This window comes from Trachinotus anak, unplaced genomic scaffold (genome assembly GCF_046630095.1).
Source record: "Trachinotus anak isolate AG129_WGS33_773 ecotype Australia unplaced genomic scaffold, CSIRO_AGI_Tana_v1 ptg000012l, whole genome shotgun sequence".
NCBI lineage: Eukaryota > Metazoa > Chordata > Actinopteri > Carangiformes > Carangidae > Trachinotus > Trachinotus anak.
Window position 1 is genome coordinate 12,459,602 of NW_027273863.1, and position 25,582 is coordinate 12,485,183.

Below are 25,582 nucleotides of genomic sequence, written 5' to 3' on the forward strand. Positions count from 1 at the left end.
GTCAAGCTTTACGTACATATGAGACATACAATGAAAGAAAACATTCTTGCTTCCATTTTCTCACTGGGTAAACCCGTTTTCAGTGCTGCAGTGTTTGAAAGGTGGCAGTGTTGTAAGGAACATTATTGCTCCTCCAATATTATCATTTCTTTCTCAGACTGTCTGTCCAAACCACTTATAGATAACCAGCCATAACAACCACTGTAAATTAGTGTCATGTGATCCTGCGTCTTTGCTCAAACCAGATCACATGGAGCCACTGCATGCGCAAGCCACATAAGTGACATCTATTCATCATTTTCCGTCTCTGTGCCTCTCCTTCATTTTCTATCATCTGCTTTATTCTTTTTTTAATATTATTTCCGAAAAATGTGTGAGGTTTGGCTCAGGTTGAAAAGAGGAAGTGGTCTCTGAGAATGCACATAATTTATTTCTAAATGGTTAAGAGGAACTGTGTGTCTTTTTCAACATTTCATAGATCTGAGAAGTTACCGCAATACAGGAAGTGCCCTATCATCCACCCTATGTTTCTACCGCATACTAAGAAAGCCCAACGTATTAGTGAGTGAGTGAGGTGAGATATTTCCTTCAAGAGTCGGCGGAGATAAACAGAACTAAAACCAGAGTGAATATTGGATTTACATTCATCAGGCAGACACAACCATGAATCCGGATCAAGGCTTATGTTGCCCTGTCTGCTCGATGTGTAAATAGACAACTATTTGCTAACAAGTTCACTTCATCACCTTAATTAAGTGGTAATGTGTCAGTGTTGTGTTCACAACTTGTTTCTGCTGTGCGCCAGGGGCAAAAAGCTATTGCAGCTTTAAAGATTTTGTAATTAGTATATTTGAAATTAATATACCAGAACAGTTTTAGTTCACTTTTTCATGGTTTACTCCTCACTAAAGCAATTAAAATGATTTCAAACATCCAGTACGAAGCTTTAAATCAGAAGAACCAATTATTTCAAAACAAACAGCAAATAATTTGAAAAATGTAGTTTCTGTCAACATCAGATAGTGACGGAGAGACAGGGATGACATGCAGCAAAGGGCCTGAATTGGATTCAAACTGAGATGGTACCTGCTCTACCGGGTGAGCCACCTGGGCAACCCCTTCTTTGTTATTCTTACACTTCCTTCTTATCTCACGTTTCCTCATGTGACTCCAGAAAACTTTCCATTTCCTGCCCTGCAAGTAAAAAACCAGACTGAAATGCATTCACTCCTTTCACCTTAATAAAAAACAGCACAGTGTGTTACTGCCTCGCTTGCTGAATGGCCATAGAAATAACCATGACCTGATAACTGAAATGTTCATCTAAAAAAACTGTGTTTTTATAGAATAGATTTTTTGTATTGAACCAAATGAACCGGTTTGAATCAGCAACAGACTGATAGCTGACACCACCACACTCGATACTGTGCACATGTATAATTACAGACAGCCTCCCACTGCTGTCACACATCTAAAAGATAGGGTCATACACAGACAACCGTGTGCTTGCTAATGAATACTGTGCTCCTACACATAGTGAGTCGTCAGTGGTCTCTAAGAAAGGAGAATGGGGCGGGTTGAAGCAGCGGCAGCAGCATGTTCCAGCAGCTGTCCTCAGACCACAACCTTGCCCTTTCTCCAGAGTCCTCAAGCAAATAACACAGCTGTTGTGGCTTTGCAGCAAGAATGCTCTGTTTGATGAAAGGACCCTGGAACGGAAACAGATGAGTTAAGAGGAGGAGGCGGAGGACGCATGGTACCTTATTTCAGGAAACGGGGGACAGATACAGGGAGGAAGCGTGTGTTGAGTGTAGAGAGAGTGAGCCAGGTGAGTGTGTATAGGAAACTGGGTAGAGAGAGAGAGAGAAGAAGAAGAGAAAGGTACATTCTGAATGGCAGTCAAGCGAGCTGCGCTGATGTGAATTGAACTGATAGATTTATACAAGTTAAAGTCTGATGATACTGAGGGGAAAGGAGCTCAGGTCAAGGTGATGTTGCTACAAAAAGCCTGAACATGTGTGATAAAGATTGACCTTACATCTGGTGTCCTGTCCAGGGTGTACCCCACCCTCGCCCAATGTCAGCTGGCTCCAGCCCCGGTTCTGATAAGCGGTATAGATAATGGATGGATTGATGTGTGCTGTGACATATTTATAGTAGCTGTCTGCCATTATCGTGCATGCCCCCCCTTTTTTTTTTTACACTGCAGTGAGCATAAGCACTCACTTCCTACTTACGACCCTTGGCGCATTTCAATAGAAAAAACTACAGGTTGGGTCATTACAACCTGAAAAGAACCAAAGGAGACCCACTGTTACGCTGACATCTCGGAGCAGATTTTAATTAGCACAAAACAGTCGCAGCGCACAGTGAAATAAATGAGGAGCACCGTCTCACTTGCCGTCCCCACTGAGCAGCAATTTTACAATGCACAGGATTTCATTGTTCATTGGACATCCATGGACCAGTACTTATATTTACTGTATATCCTTGTGATTACATCTGATAACAGAGAGTTGTAGGAGTCAGTGCAGCAGTCTGCTGTCAATTCTGATATCAAGAATGATAGCTAATCAAAATAAAAGGTTTATCAAACTGTCAAACTCTCTCTTTAATCAATCAACCATACAAGAGTTCACACTTTTGATTCTAACAGCAATCTGTAAAAACATTTCTGTTTTTTAAGTGATCTATAAGTTATACTATCTACATATGCCATATAGTCATATTATATATATATATATATATATATATATATATATATATGTAATAGATCTGAGGTGATCTATCTAGTCATCCCTAAATGTAAATGCATTGGTACAAATAGGACTTTGGCAGTTGTTCCTGTCTGCCCTCTTGTGGATGTAGAGTATACAGCAGCCAGATCACATGAAAAATTCTGTTTTACATCTGCAAGAGTCGGAAGTCTTATTAAGTTACAGTTTCCCAGATAAGAAACATGCTGCCTTTCAGCCACAATCATGAACACAGAAGTGGATGCGTGTACACACATATACACAGGTACATCCATCACTCATTCACAGGCCTAATCGTATGAGTATAAAGGCTGAAAATGAAGATAAGATGTTGGATGAATATGGGGGAGCTGAGCACCTCTGTGTGTCTGTTGTGTCCTCCCACTCAGTGTTCAGTGTGAGAGGCAGACGCAGAGCATTTAGTCTATTTCAGTCCTTGGATATGTGAGGTCTTTTCTTCACTCTTTCCTCCAAGACCAGTGTGACTCATCCACACTTGTACACAATCTGACTCCCGCAGGCAGCAAAGCAATGCTGCTAGAAAAATCAGACCCTGAAACTGGAAGAACACTGTGGTCAATCATGTGTAAATGGTTTCACTTACACTCAGAGACTGGCATCTGTCACTTTTAGAGTTGGAAGTATGTTTCAATAACAAGTGCGGTATAATCTCTCTTGTGTCCTCTTATCCTGTTTTGGATTTTATATCGTGTTTTTTGCTCTGCCTTATCTTATGACTACCATAAAGCACCCCCATTAAAGTGTTAAAAGAGTAAATGCTTAAGTTCAAAGCACAGTGTTCGCACAAAATCCTCTTTATATTGTTATTTTTAAGTAAAATGAAAGGATAAAGCTGTAGCTGTTGTTCTTGCATTAGTTAATTACTCAGTACTAACTGTAGCAACCATGGTCCCTACTCAAAATACACATCTTTAAAAAGGGATCATAAATATATAGTTTCACTTTTGAGAAAGGCCAAATCATTTCGTAAAACAGCTGGGGACTGTAGTTTTCATGCACAGCAGCAGCTTTGATCCTCTGACTTTTGCCTTCCACAGCTATTGGATTGATTGCTATGCAGTTTGAATCCTAAAGACTTTGATGATCCTTGACTTTTCATCTAGTGCCACAATGAGGTTTATCTTTATGGTTTTCAGTGAAATGGCTCAACGACTACAGGGCAGCTACTATGTTGCACTGTAGGCTTACTATAAGATTAAAGATTAGTTTATAGCCTAGTTTAGCATTAAGACTGTCTACGGGGGAAATGGCTAGCTAATCAGAAATAGCACAAGAAGGCAAAGTGTCTATTTCCCAAAAGCACAGAGACGAGAGTGGTATCTTCAAACCTAACTTCCAAAAGACAGGGTGGAAGAGTTTTTACAAAATGTTGAGCTATTCCTTTAAAGTTGATCCGGAGATAGAGCAGTGACAGTGAAGCACATGATCATGACCTTTCATGTGTTTAGTGACTACTGTGTCATTGTGATTAAACTAGAGATCCTATGTTGCTGTCAGGGTAAATTTCAAGAATGCAGCTCACAGAGATGATGTGACACGGTCATGTATTTAAAAAATCAGCAGAATGACCTCTAAATGTAAACTTCTGTGACCCATCAAGCTTTTTGTCCCTGTAATGCTTCATTCTCTTTCAGTTACATACGCTATTACTGTAAAATCTTGAAGATGAAACATCAGATGAAAGAAGTCTACAGTTTCTCATCTGTTACACCCATTTTCACCACTGGGGTCAGACTGAGTGTGTGGGTTGTCAGCTGTCACAGTAGTCTGAGTTCATGTGGGTTAGTGTTTTAACTATAATAAAGGCATAAAAGCCTTTTAAGAATCTATAAAGAAAAGTTCATAGAGAAGGTGTTTTAGGAAGAGGTGCCTGCTGTGGTGGATGATCTCCTCCAATATTACCATTTCTTTCTCAGGCTGTCTGTCCAAACAGCTCATAGATAACCAGCTGTAACAACCACTGTAAATTAGTGTCATATGATCCTGCGTCTTTGGTCAAACCAGATCACATGGAGCCACTGCATGCACAAGCCACACAAGTGACATCTATTCATCTTGTTCCCTCTCTCTGCCTCTTTTCTATTCATTTTAACCTCTTCATTTTCTTTCATTTCCATTTCCAAATGCTTTATTCTTATTTTGATATCATTTCCTAAAGTGCATAAGGCTTGGCTCAGGTTGAAAAGAAGAAACGGTCTCTGAGCATTACAGGACTGAGGTCATCTCCTGTGTCATGAGCACCTGTGCACGGACAGGCTGTTACAATGCAAACAATTTATTTCTGCATGGTTAAGAGGAACTGCGTGTCTGTTTTAACATTTCATAGATCTGAGGTGAAGTTACCGCAAGACAGGAAGTGCCCTATCATCCACCCTTCCTTTCCCCCATTTACTAAAGAAGCCCAACGAATCAGTGAGCAGTGGCTGACAGGTCTGCATGCAATGAAATTCTGATGTAGCACGGATTATAGGCATGGAGGCTTTATACTAAACAGGTTAAATGTTGCAGAGAATAAAGTGAATGGAAAATTGCATTTAGCTTACATGTATGCTATGCTATCCCTGTACTATGCCAGGCAGCTTGTGAAATTCAGGATGAACAGCAGGGCTTGTGCAACACTGCAGTAAGCAGAACAGGGTGTCAGATTTTAGGCAAACCTCCAACTCTGAGATGTAGGGAAAATTGAGTATGTAGTATTATATTTATATAATTTGTGCACAGTTAAAAAAGAAAGGCCAAAACCGTGGTAGCAGCAGGGCAAATTATGACTGAGACATACTTAATGTATTCCCACAGTTATAAAAGCTGCATGTATAAATCACCTCACCTTAATTTCACATTATCTTATCATGATATACCAAGGTGACTCCTGGTGCCGCCAAATGTTCCCATCGTTTCCAGTGTTGTTCATCAAGTGTCTGTTGCAGCCTCCCTCTGCGCAGCAGCAACACACCACTGATGTGATCTATGCATATGTGGAAAAAATCTAGGCACCATTCATGTACATACTGTAGATGACTGTCATCATGCATCAGAAAAAAACATTGCACGGGTTAGTGGAGTCACTTGGGAAACTACAAGGCTGTGATTCACCTGCCAGGCCATATGAATGAAGCCCTGCGGATGTGGAACCAATGTGAGATTCATTTGAATTCAGTCATGCAGACAGACTGCATTACTTCATCCGTATGTAGCACTCTAATTGTTAATAGTCATGCATCAGTGCAGAAGCCGCATTTTACTGTTGTAATTGGTCAAGGTGGAGCTAGTTTCTATTTCATATACGGTTTAGTCCAGCCTTATTGTGTGAAACACCCACTGATGTTTCACATAATAAAACTGAATTGCTGTCAAATGATTGATGGAGTACGAAAGAAGAAAAAACTAAGTTCTGCTATACAAATTTTTACAAATTTTACATTTTTTTTTTTTTTTTCACAAATTGTTCGCAATTTTCTCAAATCTTTTTCTTTATTTGTGAAATATTGGACAATTTTACCTCTTAACAATTATTGAAATGAAAACATCTGAGAGGTTTAGAGGGGAATTATCTCTTTGTTGGAACTGCTAACAAAACATAGACATCTTAAATGTTACAAAAGGTGTCAAGAAACCCCAACTAGACACTGCTTTCAGCACGTCAAAAACACCCTCTCCACTGATAAGGCAGGAAGTGACTGTCGTAAGGGTGTATCTTGCACGTTTTAACCACTTGCTGGAATAAAAAAATTCAGTCGATCAATCAGTTTCACATATCCGCCTACAGAAACCTCATGAAAATATTATTATTTTTTATCTGATGATGAACAAATGTCTGATCCCTAATAGCGAGGCTTAGTATGAACTTTACAATTGCTACCTAAACATTTTTCCAGTCAGATGAAATGGACTATGAGTTGTGAATTACTGCAAAATACTTCAAAGTTGCAGATTCTCATTGTCCCCAGACTGAATTTGGTAATCTGACCTTCAATCTCTGTGGTAAGAGGGAAGCTTGCGGTAGAAGCTCATTGGCCAGTCTGAGGAACAGCTTACCAAATGCCAGTCTACAGTATGTATGGCTGATTGAACTTGGCTGCAGACACAAAAAGCCCTCTCTGTCCTCCACTCTGCAGCCTAGAAAACATGCAGCGGGAAGAGCTAAACACACTTACTGGAAACCCTACCCACTAACCAAACAACTGGACTGAGACGTTTTTTATTCAGCTGAGTCGAGCCGAGCCACGGCTGTGATCGCTTCGTTTATAATGCTAACTAGGTGCTGAAGGCCGTTCGGCCTCATATGAGCAGTTCATATTTAAAACCTGTGTCCCATATGGCATTTGGTGTCACATCTACTACCACGATATCTAAATACCAAGAAAAGCTACAACCTGTCTGACTCAAGAAAAAAAGCATATGACATATGACAATTTTCACTGGCTTTTTCTGATTAATTGATTAGTCTGTAAGGTGTACAGAAGCACTGAAAAATATCCATCACAAGTTCACAAAGCCCAGGGTGACATCTTTAAATTAGTTGTTTTATGCCACCATTTGTTGAGAATGAGAGAGAGGCAGCAAATCCTTACACTGATGAAGCTGAAACTGGAAAATGTTTGCAGCTTTTTGCTTCATATATTACTCAATTGACTGATTATTAAAATCTTTTGATTCATTTTCTATTGATTAACTGACTATTTGTTTCAGCACTAAAACTGTTCAGAGTTCAAAGTACCCCTTAAGTAAAATGCAGAGACAATCACAGCACACGGTGTTACGTAAAATGCATTTTGTATTACAAGTCTTTGAAACTGACAGGTGGATGGCAGAAGATTTTTCCAAAGGGAGAAGTACAGTTACAGTAAGTCAAAATGTCACATTTTTAGAAAAGAAAAAAAAAAAAATCGAGATAATACAGACAGACATGGCTTGCCATTCACAGAACCAAAATGTTCTTGTTGGACTAGTACCTCGAGAAACGGCCTGAATCAGACCCCGACACAACAGGTCTGTTACAAGCTTAGCTTCCTGACAGTAAAATAAGAGGAGGCGCTTCTTACGCTGACACCAAATGAAACTAGAGAGTATACTGAAAACTGCTAAAAAGTTCTGATTGCCATCAAGACGCACTGCAGAGGAAGTAGGGCTCATCAGTTGGCACAGTCACAGGAGTTTTCTTAGGAAGGCACTTGACATGGGGTCATGGCTTTTCCCCCATGCAGCGACAGCAATGCACTAAGGTCCTTGTTTGTGCACACTGAGGAGGGACACCGTCAGCTAAGTGCAAGTTCCATGATAAATCCACTTTCACCAGACCAGAGAGGGGGGTAAAAAACATAAAAATATGTAGGCGTTACACAACTCCACCACAGTCCACAGCTTCAAATACAGTAACTTAGTAGGTGGATCACACTAAAATTGGGATTGGATTTGAGTAACCTGTGCAAGGCTCGAGTGGTGATTGATACGTTTAGGAGAGATTTGAAATACTTTCAGGCCTCCTTCTTCAGGCAAAAGGCCCGAAACGTGACCAATCCCATCTCTGCCTGGGGATTTGGCCTAATAACTCCCATCATCATCAACATCACCACCGCCAATCTCCAACACAGATGGACCCAGCCCAGAAGATGTAACAGTACAACTCAACAAATAAAACCCAAACAAAAAACAAACAAACAAAAAAAAAAAAACAGAAAACACGTGTCTCTTAGGTTTCACAATAAGACATTCCCATTGAGGCACATTTCCAGAGAAGTGTCATATACAAAGCTATAAAAAAATCCCAAAACATTCAAGTACTTTGTCATGTAAACACTTTTCCAGACTATTATACATAATCGATTGTTGTCGTCGTCGATTTTTGTTTATGTGCAACAATAAGACAACAGTGTGAGGAGAGAGAATACTTTTGCAAAAAGCCTGCAGGACATGTTAGAAGCTCAAATACAGCCCGGATGCACTGTTTCTGTGTGGTTTGTTTTTTTTTTTTTTTCTTTTGTTTTGTTGGGTTTTTGTGGGTTTTTTTTTTTTTTTTTTTTTTTTTTTTTTGTTTGTTGTTTTTTTTTTTTTTAGAGCAGGACACATGAACAGCACTTGTCGCCAGCACTGGGAACAGTTGAGTAGTTCATCTGTCTGACTATTTCTGCGAACAGTTCGTCGACCGATCCTTTATTTTTGGCTGAAGTTTCCATGAACGGGCAGCTCCAGTCCTGGGCCAGCGCCTTGCCTTCCCCGGAAGACACCTCTCTCTCCCCCTCCAGGTCCACCTTGTTCCCCACCAGGATCATGGGCACCCTCTCGTACCTCTTCACCCGGATGATCTGGTCTCTCATGGGCTTGATGTCCTGGAAGCTCTGCTGGTTCACCAGGCTGTAAACCAAAATAAAGCCCTGCCCGTTCTTGATGTACAGGTCTCGCATGGAGGCGAACTGCTCGGTCCCCGCCGTGTCCAGGATCTCCAGCACGGACGGAGAGGAGTCCACCTCGATCTCCTTCCTGTAGAAATCCTCTATCGTGGGGTCGTACTTCTCGATGAAGGAGCCCGTCACGAACTGGACCGTCAGTGCGGATTTGCCGACTCCGCCCGACCCCAAAACAACCACTTTGTACTCCCTCATGGCTGCGGGGGGGTGGCGGCGGCGGTGGCGGTGGTGGTGGTGGTGCTGGCGGGGTGGGGGGGGGGGGAAAGAAAAGGCAGACACCTCCTTTTTCCGCGACGAAGCCTCCTCTCTCCCACCCGCTGACCAGCCCCGATGTTTTCAAACCGAGCAGGCTGGGAAGGCTGCGCTCTCGCTCGGGTACGAGTCAAATCCCACGCCGGCAAATCCTCCCAGGCTGCGGTGTGACGGCCGCGGAGCACAGATCCGAGGAGAGTCGCCGCTGCTGGACATCAGCGTGGTGAATTAAAGCACATTTTGATCGGACTGTATTGTGCAACGGCGCGGGGAAGCGTGATCGCTCCTCTCCTCTCGCATGGCGTTTCCTGCCCACATCCTCAGCGCGTCGAGAGCCGAGGCTCAGTTCCGCTTTCTTAAAGGAGCCGTCACCCGAAACCTCGGCCAGAGCGGAGCAGCTGACCACACACACACACACGCACACACACACACTGCAGACATATGCATGTCTGTATGTCTGCGTGACCTCTGCCCTCGCATGCACCACGGTCATTGCTCTTCACGAGAGGCTGCTGAGCTGCCCACTGTCTTTAGGTTACTGTAGCTTAGATATTCAGATGTTTGTCTGTGAGCCCCTGAGGTTTAATGTCACAGTTCCACTCAACCCAACTCAGTGAGGCGCACTGCTTCAGATAAAAGAGTGAATGCAATCCATCTTTCTGTCAGGTGAAACAGCTTGTTTGATTGCCTCCACAGCTGTTTGACTTATAAAATACTTCCTGAAGCTCAACTCAGATCCATCCATGTGTGAGACAAACAAAGCTGTGTGTCTTGGTTAAAAGCTGAAAACTGAGGCAAAGGGTTTTCACCTGATGGTAATGCAACGTAGGCTATTGTTATTTTCCTTTCTTAACTCTGCTGGTGATGTTCACACAGGCCTGGATGTAGAGTATGTCACTTATCTTAATGAGCTACCATGAGAGCTAATTTAACAAGATGAGGTGACCTCATCTGTGAAGCCACAACAGGTGTTAAATCAGACCTCCATAAACTTCTTGAATGGGTAAATCACTTGTACTTTAGTTTTTCTCTCATTTATTTATTGTTATAATGACTCCCCTGCACTGTGGCCATTAGCCTCCCCATTATATCCAGCTCCCCACTAGTCAAACCAATAAAAAAATACACCAAATGCCCCAAATGGCCTTTAACACTGATCATTGAATGATCATTGAAATGAGGTGATTGAGTAGCATGCACACAGTATCACAAACAGGAATGGATAATGTCTCATATCCATTTTATTTATTGGTGTTGTAACATAATAATAAAACAAAAAAAAATGTTAATGAGTTATTTCATTAAAGCATTGATCACTTCACTTACCTTCTCACACAGGCAACTATCTTACTTTTATTAGCAGTTATTTTCTTGAACAATCGATCGATTGCTTAGTGTATAAAATGTCAGAAAACAGAGAAAAATGCCCTCATTATTACCTGAAGCCCAGCTGACACATTCAAATTGCTTTTGTTTTCTGACCAACAGTGAAAAACCCAAAGATGTTGAGATTATTTTTCTCATAAACAACTATTGGATCACAGACTGAAAAACACAACTCACCGTATGGATGAGATGTCCAAGCCTTCTTGATCTTAGACACTCATTTCAAGAGATGGAAAAGGGGGATATGGTTACATGTTCATACACAACACAAAGGGTGCTATGCTGTGTTCATATGGGCTTCATCTAACTTTTTTATTATAATCAGTTCTGACCCAGATAATTCTATACAAGCTCATGAAAATTGCCCTGAGCAGAATCAGTTTAACCTTGCAGATCTGTCATGTATCAGTCTCTGAGGAGCTGCTCCAGTCTTACTGATACTGTACCCTCAAGATCATGGCAACTGTTCATGGGATTGATGTTCAGAAACAGTATTGAATAGATTATCCCCTTCACATATGGACTGGAGAAATATATGGCAAATAAATACTACTGAGTTTTGCAGCAACAGGGCATCCATCTGTCATGAATATCTTAACGTTAAGGCATTAACTGATAAGTACTATGTGATAATGATAGATGTTAATTTAACCCACACATCCAGTACACACAGAGGCAGTGACCACATAACTGTTGCATGAGCAAATGAAATATTGTTTTATTCAGATTTTTTTTTTTTCATCCATACAGCAAGAGTCAATTATGGCAACAATAAAATGTGCATAAACAAATCTGAAGACAGAAGAGTACATTATTCTGTGGCAACTGTTAGCAAATACATAATTGATGGTTGCACTTACAAGTAAAAAGCAGTCAAAGCGTACATGTGCCCCCAGCAGGGAAGAGAAACCTTGGCTCCAGCCAGGAGACTGAACATCTGATTTGGAGAAAATGGTGCTTTGGTTCTGTAGCGCCTACACAGCAGCCTCAAGTCAGAAACATGTTGACGCTGAGTGGCGACTGTTACATTCATTTCAAAGACTAATTTGCCAAATATGCATTTGGTGTGGTGAGCCTTCACCTGCTGAGTGCACAGATATGATAGCAGGAACAATGTCCCGTGAGTCAGTGTCGGCTGTAATTATATGGCTATGAGAAAGTATCCGGGGTGGATGAGTGCTAATATTTTATCATTCTTTAAATAACATGTTTGCTTGGAAAAATATTTTATCACACAAGAGTAAGATGACTTGTTTTTGAAGTATTATTTCTCCCCACTGTGGATGTTATCTACTGTATGTATAATTTGAAAAACATATTATTGTGCATCCTGAAGTCTGAATGTGTTATCTTTCCTTACATACTGTAACTACACAGTTTCTTTTTGTTTACATGGTTGTACTTTTACATGCAGTCAAATCAAACTATAATAGAATACAAAGTTTTGACAGTTGTATGTATCACCTGTACCATGGGAGCAGCAATACTGCATGACCAAGTCCAACAAATGATATATGGACATCACTGGATATGTCATCCTATGAGAGGGGTGGTGTTAGCATGACATGGGGATATCTACTCCCCTACAACATTCCCTGGCAATACTAGCCACTGATAAAATAAGACAAAAAGCGCATAGCTTTCTCTGAATGCATTGGCCAAGAAACTAGTGCCCTTCTTTGCAAGCAATTTTTTAGCTGGTCTTCTAATTTAAGAATTTAAATTAATCTAACAAAATTCCTTATAATTATAGATATTTTTTTATTCAAAATAATATCTCAATATGATACACATTTTTTTCTCTGTTCATTTGACTATATACAGAAGTGCAAAAAGTCAACCTTCGTCCCTTAGGTTAGAACTCATCATCTGCAGCATTTTGGACTTCTCCAGTCTGGAAAAGTCTTTGCTTTCTCGCTCCTAATCTCACTATCGACCTAACATCCAGACACCCGTCAATCTCACTGCTCGTTTTGGCCTGACATTCAGGGCAAACTTAAGAAATATTCAAACAAAAGTACATATCTTTTTGAAATGGATACAGTAGAAAATAATTTTTACTCTAAAACATGGACAATCTATATCTCAATACAATATATTTTCAAACATGATCTTGACATGTTACAAGGAAAATTTGCGTTGGTTAAAACATTAGTTTTTTGTTTTTTTATCTACTCAGAGATGCTGCTGTGGCAGCAAATTAATCTCATCGAGGTGATCTCATTCCTTGTATCAAAAAAGTCTTTCATCAACAAAGTTAAGTGATAATGTAACATCAACTGAAAAAGACATCCAGCTATATGAATGAAGTGAATATTTAAAACTGACTCAACACATTATCATTTATATGGTTTGAAAAAGTTATGAATGTCATACTACCTCAAAATCTACAACGGCTATATCAATGTTGTCAAGTAATATATAGTAAGGCAAAAAAAAAAGAAAAATCTACAACTACATACCTCAAATAGATTCAAATCCTTAAGTAGTACATAACACATAAGTTCAATGAAATTTAAGAGAGTAATTGTTACTTTTACATAGCGAGAATGAAAAAAAAATCATAAGCGGCATGTGAGAGAACTATAAAACATCATTGGTGTTCTTTACCTGCATGGTGATTGAAAGTACATTTGTTTGGGTTCGGACCCATTAATTGTAATCTAAGGCTTTGTTAGGTACATTACAATCGGTAAAGACACACTACACACCTCTGTGAAAACAGAAAAGGAAGTGATCATAAAACTGACAGATGAATGAAAGATGATAAACATGTTTCCTTAACTGTTCAAGCCTCTTGAGAGATGCTTTTATAACCCCTTATGAATACGATTGAGAGAAAAAACTGTGCTTTGGTTTCCATAGTCAGATCTGCACGTGAGTGAGAACCTTCATGTTTTGCTTGAAATACAAGTCAAAGTCATACAATGTGTTGTATTTCCTCAAAACTGAAAGTTTCGCTGAAGATGGGATGTGAAATTAAAACAGGGTGATCAGACAAACAATCATTCAAGTGCACATGTGGTTTAAATGACCTAGTAGACCTTTGGGTCTGTTGTTTTAAATTCCCATCAACACATGGCTCAACAGTGCTTCTTGGAGAGTCGCCCCCCTTTAAAAGAGGGGGAACAAGGTAACACAATGTTAATTGAAGCTACACCCTCTACCTCACCAGGCTTTAGAGTCAATGGACTTGAGCAACAACTTAATCCCAATAAACAAAAACAACACTAGTCTATTAAAAGAGGTATGACAAACTTTAGAAAAACCCTCCATTTTTGATTTTAAAAGAACAAAAAATTTAAACAAAAAAATTGGCAAAAACCCCACTTCTAAAACTGATTAATTAGATTAAAGTTTAAAAAAAAAACACTCAATGGAGATTTTGAAAAACAAAACAATACAAAAAGAGCCATACAAAACTTTTACCTTCGGTAAACAAATAACACTGCTGAGATAACACTCTGGTTTTAGCTGTATGGCCTTGGTGGCACATGACAAGGTGAGAAAAGCTAGCCTGGCTGTGCTTTCAAGGTACACAGGTATGTTGGTTTACCCAGAACATTCATATGTCCAAGACCCTCATTTCAACATCTAGTTTCACTAGTAGCCGTAAAAACACAATACTGTACATGCCTAATTCTTTTGGCGAAAAAAATTCCTGTTAAAATCATTGTGCCTTTCAGATCTCAATTTAAATTCAAGGTGCATGTTTGCATTTCACTTGTAAACTATGAAATATGGCTATCAATTAAACAAAGTAAAGCAGAACAAATAAAAAAGGAAAGAAAAATCTTGGTCTACTAACGTACCAGCACTGGATGTTGCCTCATGCAACCACGCTCTTGACCTTCTGTGCGTGCAGTAATGATAATAATTAGAACAAATTGAGTGCTATGATTTAGTCAGACACAGAGGTGTAACGTGAACGTTTCCCACCACGGGGAGACACACTGACCCCACCACCAAGATATCCTCTTCTCTCAGCTGGACGTTGAATTTGACAACGAATTCTTCTTGACATTGATATGTGGGAAGATGGCACAGATCATGTGTTGCACCCTTGATGTTTACATGTGTGATGAGACCATCGTCGTGGACCGGCTAAGAGATGGCAGACCCTCCTTGTCTCATTGCTTGACATTCTGAAGGTTATGTACATAAAGGCTGAACTCTTTTGGCTTGGACGGTGCCAGCACACATTCATTTGATCTGTAAGACATAATGGATTTCACTTTTTTTTTAAAAACCAAAAAACCAAAAACTCATATTTCTGCTTTCAAAGTAAGTTTTGCTACAGAGGAAGACAGAATAACAAACTTTGCAAACAATGAGAGAGAAAATGTGAGGACTGAAATAGGAACTCACTGTTCTTGAGAGGAACTACATTTGAGTCAAGTACTTGTGACTACTCAGATGATCTGCAGATATTATTGGAATCTGGGGGTAGAAAACAAACAGGAATCAAATTAAGCACTGAAAAACCCTCAAAGTGGACGTTGGCCGATAAAACAAACACAGATCAACACATTTGAACCACATCCTCTCACATTACGATGAGTTCATTGCTGAAAAAGGACGAAGATGGCAAGATAGAAGAAGCAATTTTCTACTGTTTGGCACGATTCATTCAGATGTGACATGTCAATAAGAATAAAGAGACACTTCTGGACAGCAGGGCAGTAAAAAGGAGGATTGAAGGGAAAGGGGAAGTGAGGGGGGCAGAGGGAAACTGTCAGTGAGGTGGCTCCCCCATGCAAATCTAAGTCCTCCATGTTGTTGACCTGCACACCTCAATAAAATGCAGAAAACTGGTTCTGGATCAGGAGCAATAACATGATGATTCATCCTAACCTTTCATAAATCTTTTCTCTGGTATGATGACATTGTACAATGTAGCTGACTGCTTACAATATCCCTTCAACAGAGCTGAATTAAAGTGTCACAGATCTTCTTACAGAGTGATTTTAGAACTTCCCTGACTGTAATAATGAGTATGTCCAGCTTTTAAACACAAGAACCATGGTAAAGCTTTGCTTTACGTGCTGGAAGCAGTAGCGAAAAAAGAAAAAGAAAAAAAAAAAAAAGCCAAGCACCAAAGGGCACAGATAGCGACTGTTGCACAAGCTGTGCGAATGGCTCTAAAAAAAATGTGAAAAATAACTACCTCATACATACCAATTGCATGTATTCGTTGGTAGTCAACTTTGATAAGGAAGAGTCCTCAAAATGGGAAAGGACAAAAATTGAGGTTACAATGAGGACACACATTAAATGCAATACAGTATGTTTCTCCAGAAAGACAGATAATCTAATGTATAACACTAGAATATGGTGGTTAGAGTTAAAATGGATACAAGATTTCCTAAAACTTGTTACAGTACGATATACACATGTTGGACTCTGGTGTAGGCCAACAAGAGGGAGTACCGCCTTTTACCCAACCCACCCCTTGCTGTAAGACACAAGCATCCCCAGATTGCCCATGTGCACTGAAAGACAGAGAGAAGGGAGACTGGATAGATAGATAGATAGATAGATAGATAGATAGATAGATAGATAGATAGATAGACAGACAGACAGACAAACAGATAGATAGATAGACAGACAGACAGACAGACAGACAGACAGACAGACAGACAGATAGATAGATAGATAGATAGATAGATAGATAGATAGATAGATAGATAGATAGATAGATAGATAGACTGAGGCGGTAGAGGTGCAAACCTGATTGGTGGAGGCAGTTGCGAAGGGAACGCTTGTGGCAGATGTGGTGGCTGCAGACACAGTGGCTGGAGTACCACCGTGCATCATGGGAACTTTTTTGGAGGGAAAATCATGTAAGCAAAAATAACACAGAGGAGCAGTGTAGCCACATACACACCAGGCAAATGGAGAGGGAGAAGGAGAGAGAGGGAGTCAGAGAGGGATTCGATTTAACTGGTTCCCTTTCTTTCCTATGCCGATGCTGATAAGACGTCGTTGGATCTGAGAACTTGATGAGACACAGTGGTGCTGTCGCTACAGCATCTTGCTTCCACATTTGTCGGCATTTTCTGGTTAATACCAGATAAGTGCTAACTTTTAAAAAGTTCTACAGAAAATAACATGAATTAAAGTGCTGTCACATGAGTCTTAATGGCAGAAGAGATAAAGGGAAGGTTATAATTGAACTCCCTCAGTTTTTTAAATATTTTTAAAAGGGTTTTCAATTGGTGTCAGGTTAGACCAGCCAAAAGCCAAGTTTAGAACAGCATGAGAACGAGAGTGAACAAGCAATATACAGAGAAATTAACATAATAAAGGTCAGTATTTGAACAACTGTAATACAGGTCATATACAACATTTAAATTTCACAAGATTTGTCTTTCCTTATGTGGACTCCTATGCTTCAAATCACAAAAAGTTGTCTTCACACAACCAAAACAGTGACTCTCAGGTCACCAAAATCTCATATAAAAATCACAAAGTAGCTATGACTACAACACTGTAAATTTCACTGAATGGTTAGATTTTGATGACGTGAGTCACAGACATGAGGTTACAGATAACTGAAGAAGGAAAGCTGGAACCTACCAACGCTGGCTGCAGGTGTCATGCACAATATTGAGCCTGCCCATCATGCAGTGCAACAGGAAGTGGATTGGGTAGGGAAGAGAAATCAAAACAGCCCATCACAAGGTTCGTTAGAGTGAGGGGAGAGATAAGGTGGGAAAAAAAGGTTAATATCTCTTGGACACAGTCATCAGTGATTGGAAAAGGCGGAGTGGTGAATGCATCATAAGGAAATCTGTTAATCAGATGAGGGTCTAAACTTTTGTCTGAAGTGTAATGCATATGAATGTGTAATACACCATGAGTGACAGTGCGGTTATGATTGTAACTATCAAGTATTAAACATTATATACACACTCTAGACAGAAGTGAGAGGAACAGCAGATGTGTACAGAAGCCAGACTATGCAGCTTGCTGTTTGCTGCCAACTCGAGGCGCAAGATCCCAATGTAATCAACCCATCCAGCCCCATACATCCCAGCCCAAGCCAAAGCCCCAAGCATGGTATCTCATGAAAATATGAGTGACCACACCATGGACCATCTAACAAGGTGTAAAAAAGTCCTATCCTTTTCTCTTTCAAAGGTCCATGCCTTCCTCAATCAGCCTGAATGTACTAGGAGGAGCAGGTAGCTAAGTGGAGTTATATTAGGGCAATTAGTAGGCAGAAAGACATTCTAATCTGTTCTCACCCAGTGGCCATGCAGCACCATACAAAGCACAATGCACAAGTTTGTTATAGCATTTCTAACTTTAAAACTGCACTTTGAGATCTTCATGTTTGAGTAACCCTCACTGGCTGAGTTTTATGTTTGACTATCTTTGTAATTTCCCTCTATCTGAAGAAACAAAAGTTGAAAAAACTGAACTGTTCTGTACTGCAGTCTACCACTTTGCCCAACCCCAGCCAAGCAGGAGCCAGGTTAGACTGATCCAGGCATCCTCTGGGTGATCAGAGCACTAGCGGTGGTTGCTTTTTGAGCCATACCTGATGGGAGGAAAGCTGCCTGCTGCTGAAACTGCATGTTGGCCAGGGCCTGTTGGTACTGGAGCATGCCGGTGTTAAATACGGCAGAGGCCCCGTTGGCCTTCTCCAGGGCTGCCCGCTTTGGCAGGGGAGCCATGACACTAGGGGCGATGCCCTGCCCAGCCAGATGGAGGGAGGTCAGTGAGAAAGAAAACAAAAAACAGATAGAAAGAGAGAGAGAGGTACGTGGAAAAGACAGAGAGGGTGTGTTGGAGAGAGGCAAAAAAGAAAACAAAAAAGGTACATACGTTAGAGGACATTGTAGGAATAGCATCACAACATCCTTGTGTGTACAACAACAACAATATCATCATATCATCAGTAGCAAGCAAGCAGCAGTCTGACACAAGTACTACACAAGCAGTAGCATGGTGCCTACTCGAGCTACTGGCTAACAAGCATTAATATATTCATTATTTCATCAGGAAGCTTACTTGGATTCATTAACTTTGTACTACTAAGGCTGACTAAATGCAACATAAGCAAGCATTAACTATTAAAACAATAAGGCTAACAAGAGGTGGAACAGGTAGGAAGCACAGAGAAAGGGAGGCTGCACTGCTAGCTCCATGATAAACTGTGTAAGCCATGTTTAAGTGATGGTTCACTCTCAGACAAATGTCAAAAATGGTCTCAGGCCAAGGGACGCGAGTCAGAAAAATATATGTTCAGGTGTCAAGATTCGCACCATAAAATGCCTTGTATGTTGATTTTATCTTGGCATGAGGCCATTCCTGAGGTCTGAATATCTGTGACAAGAATTGATGATGGAGTGAACTATCATTTGAACTGTAATCATCTGTTATGGTGGGATCACTCCTGTATGGTTTTAAAGACTGTTCCTCTTAGCCCCACCCTTATCCATCTGACATGCACTAGTAACACAGACATGCACACATTTGACTGAGCTGCTCCACAACACTGACCACTGACTTGGACGTAAGACTGAAGCCATGCCACCATTATAGAAGCGCTTCTTCCCTAGTTCTCACTGACTTTTGTTAAATAGGCAACAGGTGATGAATTGATTGTGGCTCCTCATCACAAATTCTACATTTGAATTCGTGTTTGAGGTGATTTCTATGTAAAGGTAGTTGTTTGGTGTTGGATGAGAGCTAAACCCCTGAAAGCCACAATCACTTTATCACAGGCAATAATGACAGATCAACAGGAGGAAAAAACAGACATTGCACTGAGACAACGACAACAAAAATAGCTAGGTATCTTTGGTTAAAACACTGCTCTACAACAAAGCCACATGCCAAGCTAAAAGGTGAAAGGTCATAGTACCAGGTCAAAGGTTGCGTCGAGGGGTCGCTTCAGTGATTTGACAGCCGACTGAGTCTTAATTAGCAGGCAGCGAGCACATGATGGCAATGGGCCAATGGGGTTCAAGCGCATTAACATAAACCAGCAAGCAGAGGTGCATCATGGGGGCAGCAGTGCAGTTTGGGTATAGGTGAGAAAAAACAAAAACAAATAAAAAAACAAATCATTGGAATGCAATATACAAGGGGATAACAGGACTAAGGCATGCACAGTGTGGACACTAGCTCTACTGCTCAACAGTTAAATGATCATCAATAATCAATGATAACTACTAATCTACATTAGTTATTGTCACACAAAGATGGGTGAATATAGCGATGAGAAAATTATTCAGTCACTACTTTAAGTAGTTTTCAGTGATCATATTGGACAGAAAATATGGAAGCACAATTCACAAGTTTCTATTTCACTGTGCACATCATAGTCAGTGTCACATTACAATGATTCACCCCAAGCTCTCTGCTTCACTATGTCAATAAGAGCATGAACAGAACACTGTGATCAAGTGTGGCTGTACTATTATTCACGTTGCTGTTACTGTGAGACAGGACTGACAACACAATGAATCCTTTTTAATAATGTCAAGAGGAAGAGAAGTAATAGATAGGAAGCACAGAAACAATGGCGTCACAAATAAGACCAGGGCATCAGAGAGAGAAAGAGAGAGGATATGACTCTCTGGTTGTGGTCCTGGATGACATGAACAAGGAACAAGACTGCAGTTTTTGTGAAATTAGGAAGAATAATGATGAAAATAATGACGGTTACAATATACCATTGTCTGATCCTTCTTCATATCATCCACCTCTGAGGAAATTTTACCCAAACCAACATGCAAACCTTTAAAACTTGACCTGGCCAAAGCGGAACTGAAAAGCTACATCATACCAACCACGAAGGTGAGACATATTCAAACATGAATGTGAGAATGAGCCACAGAACATATTCCCTACTAGGTGATTTCATTCATAATAGATAGCCCTGATGTACATTTAAAACTTGCTCCTTAGCCTTCTTGTGTAGGTGTGAATGAGTGTGACCACGCTTGTACAGACTGCTCACCATGGCCGCGGCGGCTGTGGCCTGGTTCACCTGGTGCTGGGCAGCCTTAATTTTGGCCTGCAGATGGGCCAGCGGGTGGAAGTACTTGCACTTTTCCCGGGAGCACCGACCCTTGATGTAGTCCATGCACACGGTGACGGTGTTGTCATTGGTGTCGATCATGGTGCTGTCTGCGGGGTGGGCGAAGCGACAGTCATTCTCTCCCCGAGAGCAGTTGCCTCTCTGATACTCCCGACACACCTGGAAACAAGGTGAGAGAAGAGAAATAATGAGTTAGAGTTAACACACAAATTCAGCACAGTTTGTGTTCTATAGGGAGAGTAGCTCCCTATAGAACATTTACTGCTTTGTCTATTTGTCTCTTTATTCAGAATATATCAAGTATAACTCATCGAGCTTTCATTTTGTCATTACAGAGGGAGTCTATTCACCCAAAATCCATTAAATGTAAAAATGCACGAGACCCACAGTCCAATAAACAGATCAAAAAGCTTCATGAGATCATATTTGTCTTGCTGTAGCCTTCCTCTACCCAGTATCCTGTCACGCCAAACACAAGATCTATGCAGATGCACGTCAATACAACGTACTTCCTGTTTACTGATATATAGTTCCTGTGTTTGGTCATGGATAGATATTACAATGAGGAAGTTCAAGGCAATAAAACTTCTCAACTTTAACAAACTAAACACAAAATGTGATTATAAGTTTTTTTCTGTTTGAAGAACTGTGATGCATTTGTTTAGTGGCAAGTGAAGCTCAGACATTCTTAAAAAGTCTATATGTCAGACACTAGAGGGCAGCATCTTCCTTTAAGTTAGACTTATCATGAACGCATGGCTATTACATAGTTTCTATTTTCCTATGCTTTCTGTTAATGTGCTTCATGAAGATAATGAAGTTGTATTTATACTTCACTTTTAACTTTTCCTGATATGATGTAGAAGAGGAACTATATATATATATATATATATATATATATATATATATTTTAAAACATAACACATAGATTCTATCAGGCAAAATAATTCTGAGATATTTCTCATGTTACCAGAACAGCACTGACCAGGTTTTATTTTTAAGGCCATATCTGAGACTCAAAGAGCAAAGGCTTCTTTCTACACTATGCAGTGTAACAGTCTCGCTAGATAAGAAAAGACAGTTATTTCTCTGCTCACGCTATCCTCGACAGACCACGATGCAATGCTGCCTCAACAAATGTAATGCTTTGAGCAGGTCTTACAGTTCTGATTTTCTCCTGATTAGAAAGAACATGTTCCTTTGCTGTTGCCATTTTATTACTAGTGCTTTGGAAATCATTACTGCTCTCTCCACTCAAATAAATATTCAGCAAGTTCAGGCTCATCTCTGTTGCTTCTCGAATGACATTTGCGAAACGTGCTGTACGAAATCACAAACTGTACTGGACTGAAATGAGGCAGATAAAGAGAGCCGGTTTGTCAAAAAAGAAAACGAAACAATTCTTGGACTTCACTCAACATGATGAAAGCTGATGAAACGTAATAGCTTATGTACCTTTCACGGTTATTTTTGATAATAGTACTTATATTACATATTACATATATATTACAACTCAGTTATGCTTGTTAAACCACTTGTTGAAAGGACTCTGCTCCCACCAAGAAAGAAGGACATCAGAGAGTTTATTAGAGATTTCTCTGGAGCTCTTTGTGAAGAGTGAGTTGATTCTGTGCCACATTATACATCCTTGCCTCAAGACAAACTAAGAACCAAGTCCTATCTGTCAGTCGGTCTGTTACCTCAAGTCTGTCTGTTCTCAGCAGTTTCTGGGCTGCAGCGGCTGCAGCGTTGGGGACTTGGCTGACGGTGGGGCTAGAGGCCATGAGGACAGGAGTGCTGGGCAGGATCTCCGGGGGCATCAGGCCAGGTGACACAGGGCTCAGGTAGGGATTAAAGGCCGCGGCTGCAACTGCTGCTGCTGCACTGGCGTTGGTGGCCAGGCCTGGCGTCACTGAGAACATAGGCTGAAAGAGAGCAAAATAAAGGCAGAAATGAAGACTGTGGATAAAACAGGTGAAAAACCTCAGTCAGCTTTTTGTAGGGGAAGAGAGGGGCTGACGGAAAAAAACTGAAAGAGCCACACAGAAAGTGAAGGAGCCGCATATGTGCGAGCTTTTACATGTATGTGGTCTCACCGTGGGTAGTAGCTGTGGTGTATTCATACGTGTGTGTCCTCTCACCATAGGTGGTAGCTGCGTGCCGGGCATCATGGCGTTTGCAAGCTGCATCTGCTGGGCCAGCATGGCCATGTTCTTCTGCTGGATCAGGTTGTTCCTGCCATTGATCTCCAGCTGGGTCTTTAGGTGGGGAGGGGGGTGCAGATACTTGCAGTTCTCCCTGGAACAGCGGCCCTAAAGGAGGAATAAAGGAAGAAATGTGGTCTCTGTGCAATTTATGGACAAATACATGTTGAATGCCGACTAATTTAAATATATATATTTTTCGTGGTCTCAATTTCAATGTCACTCAAATTCACATCAGGTCTGGGTTGAGTCTAGCACTAATTGTTAGCAGCTTGCTATTTCTGTCAGTCCCAGCAGGGACATGTGCACATGCGTGCGTGTTTGTGTGTGTGCGCTGGCCCCAGGAGGTCATGACTGACACTGTGGTGCTGCTGGCCAGACGTCCAGCTTAGCTACATGTCTAACTGACACTATAAATACTGCCCACTCAGATGATCTGTACATATTGTATCAGCAGTCATCCGGAGGTCACACTTCAAAGCGTACGAATAATTATCTAAGACAGGGATCCCTTTTTGCTGCCTGCTGTGAGTATCCAATTATATCTTCAGTCTGGAGAGGAGGAGTCTAAGAAGAAGTCTGACACACACACACATACACACACACACATGCACATTCTCACACAAGCAAGAATGCATACTCCTTAATACATGTGCACCAGGGTCATGTTAAAATAACAGGTGGCAGATGCACATCACGCAAACATAAGAGAAATGAACACACAAACACGTCCACAGTTTAGGAAAGACGAGTATTTACTTTCAGCCCTGTGGCACAGCTGAGCTGACTGTGGCAGCCTGTGCTTTCCCTCGCTGACAGAGCTGTCCCCACTGGGATTCAGCTCTATACTCTGTCATGACTTCATTCCCCTCTCCCATCTCCCTCACTTTCACTGACACTGGAGCACCAGACAGGTGCGAGGGAAGGAGGGGGACGTCTAAATGGCAGGGGGGCCTCTTTAAGATGTTTTTTTTGTCCACTTGTCTGAAGTTTCTCTCTCAAGTTCTCTTTGGATCTCCTTTTAAAATTATTTCGGATTGTGTTGCACAAGTACAGAATGCATGAAGTAGGATTACAGCCATGACTTCTCTACTCTGTGCCCCTGTTATCTTTCCTTATGCCTCAATAACTGAAGGGAGCACATGAATGAGGAGCTTGTCAGTGGTCAGTTTCCATATAAAAGCTCTGGTGGAGAGCTAACTGACAGAAGATGTTACGTATCAGGGCATCTGTCTGTCTTACTTTCAAATTCTAGTAGAGAGCTACTCTTTATACTAGATATAGTAGAAAGATATAGATGAAAATATGCATAAAGTGACGCACAAGGCATTTACCATGACAAGACAAATGCACCCACAAACATAAGGACATGTCACAATTTTTGTATAGTATTGAATAAAATAGGTGTTTATGTAACTTGACTTAACTGGAATCCATTTAAAAGGGAATTTTAGGGGCAGTGTTAATTGATTAAAGCAAAATTCAGCTGAAACAAACTTTCCATGCCGAGGTCTCCTGTTAACATGCAAGACTAACCAGGTTGTGCGCCAACTGTGTGTGCATACGCTGAGCTGGCATTCAGATGAATTCTGACACTAACAACGTTTAGAGGTGTATGCGTGGGCGAGTGTGGCATGCATGTGCGTGAGATGAGAGCTCAAAGTGGGTCCTAATAGCACTCATCCAGAGAGTGACAATGGTATGCGATGAGGGGAGGGTGAGAGTGTGTGGAGAGTGTGTGGGGGGCTGGTTGCAAAGGCATGGAGGATCACATTGCTTTCACCCCATATGACCCCGACTGTTGACCGCTGGCTTCATAACTTCAGCGGTGTATATGTGTGTGTGTGTGTGTGTGTGTGTGTGTGTGTATGTGTGTGTGAAGGTAGGAGGGCAATGTCTAGGAAAGAAACATGTGGCTTTCACTTTACTTTAGCTAACTACATCTGCCTTCCTGCCAACTCATCCAAAGAAAAAGTCACCCACTAACACTGGCAGCCATTTTGAATAAAAAATCAGGTTCCAGAAGAGGAAACGTCAGGCTGCGTGAGTGGAAGAGAAAGAGAGACAGAGTCATAGTGAATCTGTATCGAGAGCCGGGCTGCGTCAGGGAAATTTTAGAAGTTGCAGAATAAGTGATCAGTGTGGGCCATCACATGCAGGGAGGAGAGAGAGAGAAATGGAGATGCAGACAGACAGAGGGGAGGAGGAGGAGGAGGAGGAGGAGGAGGAAGACGTCGCCCCTCACATCATGTTTGTGGCTGTTATTGTGACATGATTGGCCTTGAGGAGCAGCTAGAAACGGTGTCCACGGCAACAGAGCAGCCAGTGACTCCTGTTCTGACAACGCTGTGATTCCTGGAACCTTCCTGATCGCCTGGCAGATATAGCAACTCAGCAAAGAAAATACTACAGATACAGCCGAGCATGCAGCCACAACTAGACCAAGAGTAGAGCATTCAGACGCCAATCCTCTCTGTCCCGTGTCCTGGCCTTTTTTATATC

At 41.2% G+C, this 25,582-nt stretch overlaps 2 protein-coding genes across 38 annotated transcripts in view; both read right to left on the bottom strand.

Moving 5' to 3' along the window:
* Positions 1 to 7,533: 7,533 nt before the first annotated feature.
* On the bottom strand, positions 7,534 to 9,751 carry LOC139628958 (ras-related protein Rap-2b-like). Its single transcript, XM_071491229.1, has one exon. The coding sequence runs from the start codon at positions 9,374 to 9,376 to the stop codon at positions 8,828 to 8,830; it is 549 nt and encodes a 182-aa protein (XP_071347330.1). The 5' UTR covers positions 9,377 to 9,751; the 3' UTR covers positions 7,534 to 8,827.
* A 1,759-nt stretch (positions 9,752 to 11,510) lies between these two features.
* The window catches only part of mbnl1 (muscleblind-like splicing regulator 1), a 49,370-nt gene continuing 35,298 nt past the window's right edge, over positions 11,511 to 25,582 (bottom strand). For 8 of the 37 annotated variants that reach the window (XM_071491191.1, XM_071491192.1, XM_071491189.1 and 5 more), the window contains 10 exons: positions 22,973 to 23,188; positions 22,577 to 22,801; positions 20,796 to 21,035; positions 19,695 to 19,748; positions 18,366 to 18,519; positions 17,399 to 17,434; positions 16,550 to 16,641; positions 15,998 to 16,042; positions 15,188 to 15,259; positions 11,511 to 15,031 (listed from right to left, as the gene is read on the bottom strand). In XM_071491191.1, coding sequence (XP_071347292.1) covers positions 15,203 to 15,259; positions 15,998 to 16,042; positions 16,550 to 16,641; positions 17,399 to 17,434; positions 18,366 to 18,519; positions 19,695 to 19,748; positions 20,796 to 21,035; positions 22,577 to 22,801; positions 22,973 to 23,188 — 1,119 coding nt within the window. In that variant the 3' untranslated portion in view covers positions 11,511 to 15,031; positions 15,188 to 15,202. Of the gene's footprint in view, positions 15,032 to 15,187; positions 15,260 to 15,986; positions 16,043 to 16,549; positions 16,642 to 17,398; positions 17,435 to 18,365; positions 18,520 to 19,694; positions 19,749 to 20,795; positions 21,036 to 22,576; positions 22,802 to 22,972; positions 23,189 to 25,582 lie in introns of all 37 variants that reach the window. The other 29 variants (XM_071491202.1, XM_071491201.1, XM_071491210.1 and 26 more) reach the window with 27 other exon arrangements.